This window comes from Triturus cristatus, chromosome 9 (assembly GCF_964204655.1).
Source record: "Triturus cristatus chromosome 9, aTriCri1.1, whole genome shotgun sequence".
NCBI classification, from domain to species: domain Eukaryota; kingdom Metazoa; phylum Chordata; class Amphibia; order Caudata; family Salamandridae; genus Triturus; species Triturus cristatus.
In genome coordinates this window covers 846643859-846660283 of record NC_140592.1, presented here as the reverse complement: position 1 = coordinate 846660283, position 16425 = coordinate 846643859, and the positions used below count along the sequence as shown (strand labels likewise).

At 48.9% G+C, this 16425-nt stretch overlaps 1 protein-coding gene across 3 annotated transcripts in view; it reads left to right on the top strand.

The window, feature by feature from the left end:
- EIF5 (eukaryotic translation initiation factor 5) overlaps positions 1-16425 on the top strand; it is a 121845-nt gene that overhangs the window by 79288 nt on the left and 26132 nt on the right. For all 3 annotated transcript variants that reach the window (XM_085626307.1, XM_085626308.1, XM_085626309.1), the window contains one exon: positions 11083-11244. In XM_085626307.1, the coding sequence (XP_085482433.1) occupies positions 11083-11244 (162 nt within the window). The remainder of the gene's footprint in view (positions 1-11082; positions 11245-16425) is intronic.

The window sequence follows — 16425 nt, the reverse complement described above, 5'->3', positions numbered from 1 at the left end:
GAGGCCTTTGCCGCCAGATTATATTGGGGCGTACAACACGGTCGTCAAAAGCGCAGCTGCAGCTTTTGGCGTGAAACTAGAGGAAGAGAAACCAAAGGCAGATTTTCTACTCGAAACACTGCTACCCATCCAAACTAGGAGCCAGTTCCTCCCCATGCTCCAAAGTGTGATGAACCAAGGGAAAGAGGCGTTCAAGGACCCAGCAACATGCCGATCCATCACGCCCAGAACAGAAAAGAAATACAAACACTGCTCACAGGACCCGCCATCTATCAAGGGATCTGTCACTGCTGACTCCATTATTCCATCTACGGCCAGAAAAAGGGCCAATGTCCCGGTGACCTCTGGGCCACCTCCTGACAATGAGAGCAGAAGGATGGACCTCACTGGAAGGAAAATAGAGGAACGCCGCAATGCACTGGCGCGTGGCGAACTCAAATGCGCTACTGAACAGGCACCAGTACCAACATTGGAACGAGAAGGGGGACCTAATCAAACATAACAGAGGGCTTCCCATCTAGGGGAAGAATATAGCTAACTCATGCCTTAAGACTGCATTAGACGGGGCAGAGACTTCAAGCAGACTGATGGCGATAGGAATCACTGAAAAGAGGCAGGTCTGGCTCAGAATTTCAGGATTCAAACAAGAGGTCCAGAATAATATACTGAATACCCCTTTCAACGGAGAGACACTGTTCAGGGCACCGGTGGATGAGAAGCTCACCCAACTCAAGAAAGAGAATGAGACGGCAAGGTCCATGGGGGCCCTGCAATTCAGGGGGATGCAAAGAGGTACCCTGACTCGGAGACCTTTCGGAAGGGGAGGTAACCAGCCGGGAACATCTCACCAAAGTTTCCAGCAAGGCGAGAGCCATGGCCAACAGGGGCAGCAGAAACAAAACTGGCAGTACCAGCCTAGAGGCCAGTCTTTTCGCGGTAGGGGGAACGGACGAGGACAAAGAGGGGGAGACCAACCCACATCAAAGTGACTTTGCACGAAGAAGATGGCTCACCCACAATATACCTCCGAGGGTGGAGCACAAAAGGAACAAAATGGAGGGGGTACACAAACCAAACCCCCTCGAGCATGCAACACCAGTAGGCAGAAGAGTGAGGCTTTTCCTCCGGGAATGGCAAAAAATTACTACAGACAGATGGATACTCAACATCATTCAGTACGGATACTGCATAGAGTTGGAAAGGAGCCCTCCAAACAGAAAACCAAAAAGAAGGGAACACTCGAGACGGGAGCACAACTCGCAGAGGAGGCACTACAGCTGCTCCAAAAGGAGGCCGTAGAACCAGTACCTTTCAAGGAGAGTAACAAAGGAGTGTACTCAAACCACTTCCTGGTACCAAAGGTGGACGAAACACTAAGACCCATCCTGGATCTACGGTTCCTAAACAAGTACGCAAAAAGTCTGCACATCCCAATGAACAGGCAGCACAAAAAAACTGTCAAGGTTCACAATCAACAAGGATCACTACCAATTCACAACCCTGGCATTCGGGCTGAAGTCCGCACCAAGGGTTTTCACAAAATGCCTTGCAGCAGTAGCAGCGTACCTGCGGAGGGAAGGGATTCATGTGTACCCTTACCTCGAGGACTGGCTAATAAAAGCAAGTTAGCGCGAGGAACACGCACAGCGGGCCACAAGGACACTAATGAACCTGGGGTTCTCAATACACTGGGGGAAATCATGAATGAACCCAGAGCAGGTGAAGTTTTGCAGCGTGAATCTTTCTGGATTCACTATGCTGTGCATTATTCCGCGATCTTGTGGTTGGGTCCGGATTCGTAGTCTTTTCTTTGTGTTTTTTTTTTTTTTTTTTTTTTTTTTTTTTTTTTTTTTTTTTTTTGTAGCCCAGGTGGGCGTCGACGTACACCATTTGGTGCACCTCCCGTGACGTCGTCGTGCTTCCTGCGGAAGTCCCACCTTTGGGGCGCCATCTTCAGATTCTTTTTTCCGCCGTTGGGTCTGGATCGTCATCGGGAAGCTCCAGAATTACACTCGAAGGAAGAAAAGCGAGTTTCGTCGATAGAAACACTAGAAGATATCAGGAAAGGAAAAGATTTCATCAGGAGCGCGAAGAAAAGAGGACCAGTGCCCTTTTTCTTCGACGGCCTTGGAGAATGCACGCTCAGAGACCCTGAGCGCAATGGACAAGACGCCATTCAAGTTCTGCCCAAACTGCCACCACAAGTTCGCGCAGAAAGACCAGCATCCGGTCTGCAACCTCTGCCTACCGGTCGATCACCAGAGTATCGACTGCAACGCCTGCTCAGCCTTCGCGCCGAAGACACTCAGGGTGAGAGAGCGGCAGAGAAGGGCCAACGCCAGCATGGATGGCAAGGGGAAGCCCCCGACGCTCTACGCTCTGGGCCTCTCCTCGGACGACGACGCCGAGACAGCCGAAAACTTCACGGTCGTAGAGACCGACAAGAAAAAAGAAGACTAGGTAAGAGAATCGTCGAGCGCAAAACAGAAAGTACTTTGACAACACGAGGGTGACTCGAGAAAATCTGAGTCAAAGTCCACGAAGGGAGCCCCGGTGCCGAAAACTTCGACGTCCAAAGGGGGAACCACGGACAAGAGGCCGAGCTGATCCTTAGATAAGGACTCCCTGGTGCCGAAAGACGCCGAAAGGCAAGGGTCGTCGAAAGCATCCCATGAAACGGGCCGATCGACGCAGAAAGAACGTTCGACGTCGACGCAAGTTTCATCGAAAAGACCCGCGGTCGACGCCGAAAGCATCTCCGAGATGGAGAAAAAGAAGAGGCGGCTCGAGGCCGAAATGGAGAACATCCTTCAAAGAAAGAAAGAGTTCGACGCCAGAATGAAGGAATTCAAGATTCCAACGGTTTCATCAGCGGACGTCGGTGAGGTCGAAGACGAGTTCGACGCCGAAGGGCTGACAAGAGAACTCGAAGAGGAAGAAGAGCCCTATTATGAGGGAGAAGCCGAGGAAGAAGACCAACGGTCGTTCTACGAATCGGCGGCATCTACCAGCAACGACGTCGAATGGCACGATCTCGACACCGAAAACCCGGAGGAGCCCGTGGACACGTACCCTTCGAGGCCTTCGCCACCCGACGACATCGGGGTCTACAATATGGTGGTCAGGAGCGCAGCAATGGCCTTCGGCGTCAAACTCGACGAGGAGAAACCGAAAGCCGATTTTCTCGTCGAGACACTGCTCCCCATCCAGACAAGGAGCCAGTTCCTCCCCATGCTACAAAGCGTGATGAATCAGGGGAGAGAAGCCTTCAAGGAACCTGCGACCTGCCGGTCGATCACGCCCGGGACAGAGAAGAAATATAAGCACTCCTCCCTGGACCCCCCTTACATCAAGGGTAGCGTGACCGCGGACTCCATCATAGCCTCCACGGCCAGGAGAAGGGCCAACGTACCAGCAACTTCGGGCCCACCCCCGGATAAGGAGAGCAGGAGGATTGACCTCACAGGGAGAAAGGTCGAGAGGAACGCCGCAATGCACTGGCGCATGGCGAATTCAAATGCACTCCTCAATAGACACCAATACCAGCACTGGGATGAGATGGGGGAGTTAGTAAAGCACCTCCCCGAAGAATACCGGCTGAGAGCCTCTCACCTGATAGATGAAGGCAAAAACATCGCCAACTCCTGTATAAAGACGGCGTTGGATGGGGCAGAGACTTCAGCAAGACTCATGGCCATAGGGGTCACAGAGAGGAGGCATGCATGGCTAAGAATCTCGGGATTCAAACCGGAAGTGCAGAACAACATCCTTGGCACCCCCTTCAATGGAGAGACACTGTTCGGAGCAACAGTGGACGACAAGCTCACCCAGCTGAAAAAAGAAAACGAGACGGCAAGGTCCATGGGGGCCCTACAGCTGAGGGGAATGAGGCGAGGAAATCCCTCGAAGACCCTACGGTAGGGGAGGAAGCCAGCAGGGGACGTCGCACCAGGCGTTCCAGCAAAGTCAGCAGGGTGAAGGTCACGGACAAGGTCAGCAGAAGCAAAACTGGCAATATCAACCTCGGGGCCAGTCCTTTCGCGGGAGAGGGAACGGACGTGGCCAAAGGAGGAGAGGGGGCGAACAGCCCTCGACGAAGTGACTCAGCACGCAAGAGGACGCCTACCCTCGTCAGGATCCAAGGGTGAGGCGCAGAAAAGTGTCATCAGGGGGAAGAGAAAATTCAAGAGCCTACGAGCATACGACACCAGTAGGCGGAAGACTGAGGTTCTACCTTCAGGAGTGGCGGCGTATAACCACAGACAAGTGGATACGGAACGTTGTGCAGTACGGGTACTGCGTAGATTTGGAGAAAAGACCTCCAAACAGGAAACCAAGGGGAAGACTGAGATCGGCCTAAGAACTGGCAATACTCAGAGAAGAAACGCGGAAACTCCTGCAAAAGGGAGCCATAGAGACAGTGCCGTTCAGAGAACGCAACAAAGGGGTCTACTCAAACTACTTCGTGGTTCCGAAGGTAGACGGAGACCTCAGACCCATACTAGACCTCCGTTACCTAAACAAGTTCATCAGAACGCAAAGGTTCAAAATGACTTCACTGCAGGAGGTTCTGCCACAGATAAGAGAAGGGGACTTCATGGTCACCGTGGACCTCAAGGATGCCTATCTTCACATCCCAATAAACAGAAGGCACAAGGGCCTTCTAAGATTCAACATCGAACAAGAACACTACCAGTTCACGACCCTGGCCTTCGGATTAAAATCAGCACCAAGGGTCTTTACAAAATGCCTGTCGGCGGTAGCGGCGCACCTACGAAGGCAGGGAATACATGTCTACCCCTACTTGGACGACTGGCTGGTCAAGGCAAACTCACGCGGAAAGTGCGAGAGGCACGCAAAACGCGTAACAGACACCCTCACAAATCTGGGATTCTCGATCCACTGGGGAAAATCATCGATGGAACCGGAGCAGGTGAAGATTTTCCTGGGGGCAAAGATCAACTCCCGCAACAGTACAGTAGTGCCCAGCGAGAGGAGGACAGAGGCTCTACTGAAGGAGGCGAAGCTCTACCAGAAGGGGCGAGCTCTGACAGTGAGGGCTGTGAGCAAGATGATGGGGATGATGGCGTCCTGTATCCAGCTGGTGCCGAATGTACGCCTGCGCATGAGACCATTCCAGGAATGGCTACAACAACAATGGTCTCAAGCAAACGGAAGTTGGGAGGATCTAGTGGTTGTTACGCACACAGTGCAGGAGGAGATAACTTGGTGGAACGGAGACAACATAACAGCAGGGAGAAGCCTGACACCACCAATCCCAACAGTGACCATTACCACAAGACGCATCGCAGAAGGGATGGGGAGCGCACATGGACAACCTCAGAGTGAGGGGTCTATGGGCCCCAGCAGATGCGGTCCGCCATATCAACTACCTCGAGTTGAAAACAATCCTGCTAGCCCTGAAGGCATTCCAGAGGCACCTGTTCAACAAGAGGGTGTTGGTCCAAACAGACAACACCACGGCGATGTTCTACATCAACAAACAAGGGGGGACACAGTCGTTCCCGCTCTCATCCCTAGCTCAGGAGATTTGGAGATGGGCCATACCACTCAGGATAGATCTACTGGCAATTCACCTACCGGGGAAGGACAATGTGGAGGCAGACTGGCTAAGCAGGCAGTCCTCCGCATCACACGAGTGGGAGCTCAATGGCCAGGAAACGGAGAAACTCTTCCGGAGATGGGGGACTCCCACAATAGACCTTTTTGCAACACGCCAGAATGCAAAATGCCAAAGCTTCGCGTCCAGGCAACCAGATCAGCAATCCGAGGGAAATGCCCTATGGATAAGCTGGTGGAGGACATTTGCCTACGCCTTTCCACCGATACCCCTGTTGCACAGAGTGCTCGACAAGTGCAGAACCAGCAACATGACCCTGATCCTGGTGGCTCCACAGTGGGCGAGGCAGACATGGTTCTCACAAATTCAGGAAATGGCACAAGGCGACCCATACAGGTTCGAGAGGAGGAAGGACCGGCTCTCAATGCAAAACGGAGAGGTCCTGCACCCAGAGCCAGAGACCCTCAACCTGGCGGCATGGCTCCTGAAGACCTAGAGTTCGCACACTTAAGATTGCCGCCGAGCACGATGCGAGTGCTACGGGAGGCGAGGAAACCAACTACACGAAAATGCTACAGCGCAAAATGGAAGAGGTTCACTGTGTGGTGCCGGAAAAAGGGCCTGCAAAACAGAATGACAAGAGACTCAACAGTACTGAGGTACCTCACACACCTTCTAAAGAGTAACCTCTGCTCGAGCTCACTAAGGGTACACCTAGCGGCCATCGTGGCCTACACCAGAGGTGAAAAAGGTGGAAGTTTCTTCAGCTCGCAGGTGGTGAGGAGATTCATGGAAGGAGCCAAAAGGATGGCCCCCCCGAAGAGGTTGCCGCCGCCGGCATGGAATCTGAATGTGGTCCTGACGGAGCTCATGAAGGCACCGTTTGAACCCATTCACAAGGCCACACTGCAAATGTTGACTATGAAAACAGCCTTTCTGGTGGCCATAACCTCACTACGCAGGGTGAGCGAGCTTCAAGCACTAACGCTGCAGGAACCCTACATTCAGATTCACAAAGATAGAATAGTCCTGAGAACGGACCCACACTTCATGCCCAAGGTAGTGTCGGCGTTCCACATAAATCAGATTATCCAGATACCAAGTTTCTTCCAAAACCCGACTACAAACGCCGAAAAGGCACTGCACACCCTCGATGCCAGAAGAGCGGTGATGCACTACATTGAGAGAACCAAAGAACTCAGGAAGTCGAAACAGCTGTTTGTGTCCTTTGCTACTAGCTTCATGGGTAGACCAGTGACTAAGGGCACCATCGCAAGGTGGATTGCCCTCACTATTCAATTCTGCCACAAACAGGCTGGACAGGAACTAGCGGAGGGGCCGCAGGCTCACTCCACAAGGAAGAAAGGGGCCACCGTGGCCTTCCTGGCGAACACGCCCATCCAGGACATATGCCTCGCGGCAACTTGGGCATCTGTGCACACGTTCACGAAACACTACTGCGTAGACATTCAGATGAACAAGGAAGCACAGGTTGGACAGAAGGTGCTTCAGCACATTTTCAACGACCAACGCTCATCTACCACCCAGCCGCCACAGAACTAGGAAAACCGCTACAAAATCGATGCACAGCATAGTGAATCCAGAAAGATTCACGCTGCAAAACGAATAGTTTCTTACCTGTCGGTGTAGTTTTGCAGCTTGAAGATCTTTCTGGATTCACTAGCGAACCCACCCACCTCCGCCAGGAAGATGAGGCTGGAGGAAGAGGGGGTAAAACGGAAAAGATCAAAGAAATACAAACATACAGATAAAGGGACAAGAAGGATTAATCAATCGCCTAGGGTTAAAAAAAAAGAAAGAGGAAAGGAAAAAAGAACCCGAAGATGGCGCCCCAAAGGTGGGACTTCCGCAGGAAGCACGACGACGTCACGGGAGGTGCACCAAATGGTGTACGTCGACGCCCACCTGGGCTACAAAAAAAAACAAAAAACAAAGAAAAGACTACGAATCCGGACCCAACCACAAGATCGCGGAATAATGCACAGCATAGTGAATCCAGAAAGATCTTCAAGCTGCAAAACTACACCGACAGGTAAACTATTCGATATTCCTGGGGGCACAGATCAACACCAGAGACAGATCGGTGATGCCCAGCGAGAAGAGAACAATAGCCCTACTGAAGGAGACGCGCCTCTACCAGAAGGGGCAAGCTCACAGTGAGAACAGCGAGCAAGATCATGGGGATGATGGCGTCATGCATCCACCTAGTCCCCAATGTACGGCTTCACATGAGACCATTCCAGGAATGGCTGCATCAACAATGGTCACAAGCAAACGGAAGTTGGGAGGATCTAGTGGTTGTTACGCACGCAGTGCAAGGGGAGATGGCATGGTGGAACAGGGATAACTATAGGAAAGCCCTTGACACCACCAAGCCCAACTGTGACCATTACCACAGACGCATCCCAGATGGGATGGGGAGCGCACATGAACAAGCTCAGTGAGGGGTCTGTGGACTTCAGCAGATGCGGTCAGACACATCAACTACCTGGAATTGAAGACCGTACTGCTAGCCCTGAAGGCCTTCCAGAGGCAGCTACACAACCAAAAAGTGTTGATACAGACGGACAATACTACCACAATGTTCTACATCAACAAGCAGGGAGGAACACAATCGTTCCCCCTTTCCACTCTGGCACAAGAGATTTGGAGATGGGCCATCCCACTCAAAATAGACCTGCTGGCGATACACCTACCTGGGAAGGACAGTGTGGAAGCAGATTGGCTCAGCAGGCAGACCTCGGCATCTCACGAGTGGGAGCTCAATGGACAGGAAACGCAAAGGCTATTCAAAAGGTGGGGTACACCGACAGACCTGTTTGCAACACACCTGAATGCAAAATGCCAAAACTTAGCATCCAGACAACCAGAAATCACAGGGGAATGCCCTATGGATAAGTTGGTCAAGGACATTTGCATACGCTTTTCCACCAATACCACTGATACACAGGGTACTCAAGTGCAAGACCAGCAACATGACAATGATCCTGGTGGCACCACAGTGGGCAAGACAGACCTGGTACTCACAAATAGTGGAGATGGCACAGGGACCTCCACACAAATTCGCAAAAAGAAAGGACTTGCTCTCCATGCAGAACGGAGAGGTTCTACACCCAGAGCCAGAGAGCCTCGGACTGCTCCTGAAGACATAGAGTTCGCACACCTTAAACTACCTCCAAGCACTATGCGAGTGCTGCGGGAGGCAAGGAGACCAACAACCCGAAAATGTTATGGGGAAAAGTGGAAAAGGTTCACAATGTGGTGCAACAAAAATAAACTGCAAAATAAATTGACAAAGGAGTCAACGGCGCTTAGATACCTCACACGCCTTCTAAAGGCAAAACTATGCTCGTCCTCGCTGAGGGTCCACCTAGCGGTGATCGTAGCTTACACACGAGGTGAGACAGGAGGAAGCTTCTTTACGTCACAGGTAGTAGAGATTCCTGGAAGGGGCAAAAAGAATAGCGCCACCAAAGAGGATGCCGCCTCCGGCATGGAACCTCAACATAGTCCTGACGGAACTTATGAAGGCGCCCTTTGAGCCCATTCACAAGGCCTCCCTTCAAATGCTAACAGTGAAGACAGCCTTTCTGGTGGCAATAACTTCACTGCGCAGAGTAAGCGAGCTGCAAGCGCGAACGCTGCAAGAGCCCTACATCCAGATACACAAGGACAGAGTCGTAATGAGGACGGACCCACACTTCATGCCAAAGGTGGTGTCAGCATTCCATATAAATCAAACTATTCAAATACCAAGTTTCTTTCAGAACCCAGCAACAAGCGCAGAGGGCACCTCACACTCTAGACGCTAGAAGGGCGGTGGTGCACTACATCAAGAGGACCAAAGAACACAGGAAAACCAAGCAGTTTTTTGTGTCCTTCGCAACGAGCTTCCTGGGTAGACCAGTGACAAAAAGCACCATTGCACGATGGATTGCACGAACAATACAATTCTGCCACAAACAGGCGGGGCAAGAGCTATCCGAGGGGCCACGGCGGCCCACTCCACAAGGAAAAAGGGAGCAACAATTGCCTTTCTGGCAAATACACCCATTCAAGACATATGCCTGGCGGCAACATGGGCTTCGGTGCACACCTTCACCAAGCACTACTGCGTGGATATACAGATGAACAAGGAAGCACAATTAGGACAGAAGGTGCTCCAACATATATTCAACGACCAACGCTCGTCTTCCACCCAGCCGCCACAGAGATAACCGCTACAAAATCTATGCACAGCATAGTGAATCCAGAAAGATTCACGCTGCAAAACAAATAGTTTCTTACCTGTCGGTGTAGTTTTGCAGCTTGAAGATCTTTCTGGATTCACTAGTGAACCCACCCACCTCCGCCAGGAAGATGAGGCAGGAGAAAAAGGTTGGGAAGGACAAAGACTGAAATAACAAGATAATACTGAAAGGATGTATATAAGTAAATTGCTGAACGCCTAGGGTTAAAAAAAAGAGTAAGGGGGAAAAAAAACCCGAAGATGGCGCCCCAAAGGTGGGACTTTCACAGGAAGCGTGCCGACGTCACGAGAGGTACACCAAATGGTGGGACTTCGACGCCCACCTGGGCTACAAAAAAAGGAAGAAAGACTAGGATTCCGGACCCAACCACCAGACTGCGGAATGCACAGCATAGTGAATCCAGAAAGATCTTCAAGCTGCAAAACTACACCGACGGGTTAACTATTCGTTAACAACTATGCCAAGAAATCATTCAGCCTGGAAGAAAAGAGCGACCATGGCTTTTTGGGGAAATATCCCTCTTAGTGACATCCGCAAAGCAGCATCATGATTAACCCTCATTATTTTACGAAACTGTGTGGATGTTCAAGCAAGACAGCAAGCTCTAGTTGGACGAACTCCTTCAAACATTATTTTAAACAAACTCACTATCTCGTGCCTAAAGCCACTAGGGGTACTGCTTTACAGTCCATGCATTGCATGTGTATCTGCAGCCAACATGTACTACGAATGGAATATGCTGCCCTATAACCATCTCTTTGTAGGATCCATTTGTAGTGCTGCAGATTCACATGTACCCTCTTGCCTCCCCAGCAGGTATTAGATGGTGAGAAGGATCCACACAAATACAGCATGTTCAACAGCGAATGCCAACGTAATCCTCCCTGTATTTGGTAGGGAGAAAAAACAATTAAAGGAGCCATTAAAAATGCGTATTACCTTGAGGGGAGGAGAAATGATCCACTGCGCGGTTCATAAAACTTATCGAGAAAAAACAAATTACATAGTCCGGGCCCAACACCAGATGGCAGGAGTATGCATAGCATGTGAATCTGTAGCACCACACGCTACAAAACGATGCCTACAGGGTAACCTACTCCTTTTAATGCCAGTGTTGCATAATGTTGCTTATTACATGCTTACTGAACATTTAATACTGCTTGCTATTCTGATTCAAACAAATGAATGGATTGAAAATCGTTTTTTTTTTATTTCCCCCCCCCCCATCAGAAACGCAAGGAAGAGGGTGTTATTGATACGTCTGACAAAGATATTTTGGCAGAAGCTGAAAGGCTGGATGTCAAAGCAATGGGTCCGCTGGTCTTGACTGAAGTTCTTTTTGATGACCGGATCCGAGAGCAGATAAAGAAATACAGACGCCATTTTCTCAGAGTAAGTTTTTAATTGCTATTAAAACATCTGTGGTTGCTTTGTACCTTAATTGCTTTATTTACCCTTTTTTTTTCAGTGGTCGGTACCCTGAAACGCAACTCTAGTAGAATATTCTTACCTGTGTCATGGTTACATGCATCCCATGTACCTTTGCTGATGCACCTCTGTCTTAGCTGTGGAGTAGTCGGTTGGGGGCAAAATTATACTGTTAGAGGCATATGAGCTGTAGATTGTATACTTTAGCATAGATCGCCATCTGGTGTTTGGCTTGGATGTTTGCACTTCTGTTCTGTGTCAGTCTTTGTAGTCACGGGATAGGTGACTCCTTATGGTGATAGTGCACATGGGCATCAACTCCATCTTCAGATTGTTTTTTTCCACCATCTGGTTTGGATGTAAACTGCTGCGCTCCGGGTCGGTGTCTTATTCGATTCCCCTTCGACGTGCAATCCTTCACGGCTCGACTGTATTGTTTTTTCGATCGCGTTCCTCGACGCACATCCAACAAATCCCTCTATGCCCCTTCTCAAAACATAAGGCTCAGGTGATAACCCTTCAGACGCCCTGCCCTCGGGCCCAGCTCCGAAGTCCTAAGACCAGCCTTCAGGCAACTCTGGACCGAGCCAGCCACGCATCGGTACCAAAATCCAAACATTCTGCCCCAAAATACCATCAGGATAAACCCTCTGAGCCGAAATCAGACCATAAATCTTCAGAACCGAAGAAGGGCCATAAATCTTGAGAAACGAAAAGACCAATCCTCGGAGCCGCATAAAGACCATTATTCTTGGGAGCCAAAAAAGCTCGTAAATTCCACAGCTCCTCCAAAGCATAAGGACAAAGACCCCTCCTAAATCTTCGGCGTCTAATCCAAAAATCCTCAGTGCTGACCCATTTCAACCAGATCCAGTGGATCCTAAACAAAAAATTCTTCACACTCACCCTAAATCAGGTCATATCAAAACAACTCCATCTAAAAGAGACCTTTGGACTCCCCAGAGGAATCTAAGGTAACCTTAAAGAAGAGACATGGGAACTTCTCCAGCCAGACCCTTCTACAAATATTCCTACTACACCCCTTTCTCCAGCACACTCCAATACTTCCATATTCACCTACAACACAAGATGATGATGATTGAGGGTGGGGATGAAAACCCACAAGAGGATAATGACTGACTACTCTCCCACCACCTGATCCTTGGGAGGATATTCATAATCCTCCCAGATACAGACTCCTACCCATCTAGGCCATCCCCCCCCCCCCCCCCCCCCCCAAGACAACCTAGTTTTGCACAGCTCATAAATAGGGCTGCACAATATCATGGGGTAGAATTGCACTCAGACCCACTGGAGGAAGTTTTTTTTTTTTATTAGAGACTTTTACACAGTCACAAAAATCAACAAGCATTCTACCTATGTTAAAAGGTATGATCAAGCACACACCTGACGTTTTTAAAGACCCGGTCAGGGCTAGACTTCTCAATCCCAGGATTGAGAAAAATATATAAACCAGTTCCAACGATGCAGATTATATCCAAGCACAGCTCCATCTAGATTGCTTGGTTGTCAAATGCACCTCCAGATAGAGTCTAAATTACTAGACCATCTGGTAAACTAAGTGCGTCGCAAGCAGCGAATCACTGGCGCATTGCCAATACCCAAGCTTTACTGGCCAGGTATGATGGGGCTCATTACGATGAGCTTGAAAAGCTCATACATCTTCCCAATCAGTATAAGTCTTCAGGCTAACTACCTCATACTAGAGGAAAAGTTAATTACAAACACTTCTATAAAGGGTGCTCTTAATGCAGCCGACACTGTGTCTCGTGCGGTTAACACAAGCGTTCTACTACGCAGACATGCATGGCTACGCATAACTGGGTTTAAACAGGACGTGTAGTCTAAAATTCTTAATCAACGCTTTGATTTAAGAACATTTATTTGGACCCACTGTAGACACCTCTTTGGAAAAAATAAAAAAGGACTCCAACTGCTACGTCCTTGGGAGCCCTACAGTCAACAACCACTAGAGGGTCTTTTCGTCACTCCCTTTTATAGGGGCACCTCTAAAACTAGTGGGACTGATAACACCTGATCCTCCTTCAAAAACACTACTCCAACCTCCCCGAAGAGGGTGTTATGGAAGGAACAACAACAAAAGTAGACGCGGTGATTAACACCCACACATCTCCTACTACAAAAGTGACCTCCCTCCACTCCCCCCCCCCCCCGAACATTCCACTCCAGTCGGGGGGGAGACTATCACAGTTCCTACCGGTCTGGAATTCCATCACCGCAGACAAGTGGGTAAGACAAATTATCCAGTATGGTTACTGCCTGGAACTCATTTAAACTCCCCCATTCATATCCCCCAAAGAACGTCCAATGTCCACAGAACATCGGACACCGTTAAAACAAGAGGTTCTCTCTTTATTACAAAAACACGCAATGGAACTGGTTCCCTTACCTCGTCAAGGAACTGGTTTACTCGCTTTACTTTCTAATCTCGAACGGTACTCTCGGGCCAATACTAGACCTCCGACCAATAAATCTCTACATAGTCGTACCACTTCCACATGGTCACTGTCCAACAAGTCCTCCCACTGCTTCAACAGGGCGATTTCCTTGCCAATGTAGATCTCAAGGGCGCCTACTTTCATATTCCCATTCACCCCGCTCATAGAAAGTATCTATGGTTTGTAGTGGACGGTCCGCACTATTAATTCAAAGTCCTCCCATTCGGAGTTCTACAGCACCCGAGTCTTCACAATGTCTTGAGGTAGTCGCAGCTTATTTACGGAGACAATACACAAGTGTTTCCTTATCTCGACAACTGGCTCATAAAAGCAGTGTGTGTGTGTCTTTCTCTTGCTCTCTTCACAATAAACTTACCCAAATCACACCTTTAACCGCCCCACCTACTTCAGTATCGAGATGCCACAATAGATACCTCAAAAGCTCTTGCGTACCCCAATCCAGTCTTGCGTACCCCAATCCAGTCAGGATAGCCAGCATTTCAACCTCAACACTCCCAGCTAGAGTGTTCATGCAGCTAATAACGATGATGGCCTCTTGCATCCTCATTGTTCCTTATACAAGACTTCAGTTGCATCCCTTACAAGAAAGTTTAGCACATCAGTGTAACCAAGCTCATTTAACAGATCGCATGTTGGTGGACAGCCGCACATATTGCTCTCTACTGTGGTGGAACACACAAAACCTATCCAAAGGGCATGCGTTCCTCGACCCGGTTCCACATATAGTGCTAACCACTGCATCACTCAACGGCTGGTGAGCTAATCTCCAAAACCGAACCGTTCAGGGTATATGGACCCATCACCAAAAACAACTCCACATAAATCACCGGGAGTTGCTGACAATCTTTCTAGCACTAAAGTCTTTTCAACTCTTGCTAGTAGGCAAAGCTATCTTAATCCGTACAGACATGACAGCAATGTATTGTATACAAAAACGGGGGGGACACACTCCAGCTTTCACAACTAGCGCAAAGCATATGGAGATGGGCTATTCCTCAAGACATTTACTGCCTCGCAGAACATCTACCAGGAGTACACAATCAGATCGCGGCTCTGCTCAGTCGTCGAACACTGCAGATCCACGAATGTGAACTTCATCCTCAAGCTGCTCTTACATTCTTTCACATGTGGGGTCATGCAGACATAGATCTGTTTGCCGCACACAAACGCAAAATGCCCGAGCTTCACCTCCAGGTATCCACACCCATTGTCCAAAGGCAATGTGCTATGGATGAACTGGTCAGGCAGATTTGCGTACGCTTTTCCGCCTCTCCCGCTCATTCAGTTACTGGTTCCGAAGCTCACGCTCCCTCATGATCCTAGTTGCTCCAACATGGGCATGCCAACCATGGTTCACAACCCTGTTGGAACTTTCAGTAGCATCATCCTAAGCTCCACCTCTTCCCCAAGTTCCTCACTCAGAACCATGGAGAGATAAGGCATCCAGATCCCAAACAACTCAATCTGGCTCCTGAAGTCTTAGAGTTTGACTACCTTAATCTGCCGTCAGATGGCATGAACATCATTAAAGAGGCTAGACTTCCTACTGCTAGAGCATGTTATGAGCAAACAGGAAGCGATTTGTCATTTATAGTACAAATCTGTCCGCTAGATGCTTCCATCCAAAATATTATGTTATCTTTTGCATCTACAACAATGTAACCTAGCCTACACATCTATACAGCTACATCTTACTGCAATTGGTGCTTACCTCCAAAACAGACATGTCGTTTCGAGTACTGGCTATCAAAGTGTTTATGGAAGAACTTGAAAGAATAATTCACCTAGAGTTCCAACTTCTGTATGGAATCTCAATATAGTCCTCACGGGTCTCCCATTTGAACCTCTGTACAAAGGCGAGTTACAGTTCCTCACTTGGAAAGTAACCTTCCTGGTAGTTATCACATCACTTAGTTAGTGAACTCCAGGCATTAACCATACAATAACCGTTTCTACAAATACACCATAGTAAAGTGGTTCTTAAGCCTAATCCAAAATGTCTGCCTAAAGTGGCATCTGCCTTTAACTTTAATCAGTCGGTTCAACATCCAGTATTTTTCCCTCAACCAGACTCCATGGCAGACCGCGCTCTCGACATGCTAGATGTCAAGAGAGGGATACTCTACTACATCGAAAACTAAATGTTTTAGAAAACCAAAACCACTTTTTGTAGCTTTCTCCCCACCTCACAAAGGCAATCCCGTTTCAAAAATAGGAATTGCAAGGTAGATTGTTAAATGCATCCAATTATGCTATCTCAAAGCTAAACGCACAATAACTATTCCCCCTAGAGCTCATTCCACACGCAAACTAGGGGCTTCTATGGCATTCTTGGGGAACATTCCCCTAGATGACATCTGCAAAATAGCAACTTGGTCTATACCGCATACTTTCACTAAACCCTATTGTGTAAATGTGCAAGCAAAGCAACAAGCTACTGTGGGCTAGGCTGTATTGAGAACACTTGTTCAAACTACTGCAACAGATACAGGTTGTCACCACTAGGGAGGAAACTGCTTTATAGTCTATGCTAAGGTATACAATCTGCAGCTCATTTGCCTCAACGGAAAATGCTACTTACCTGTATGCATCTGTTCTTGGCATGTGAGTTGTATACGCCCACCCACCTCCTTATTTAGATATA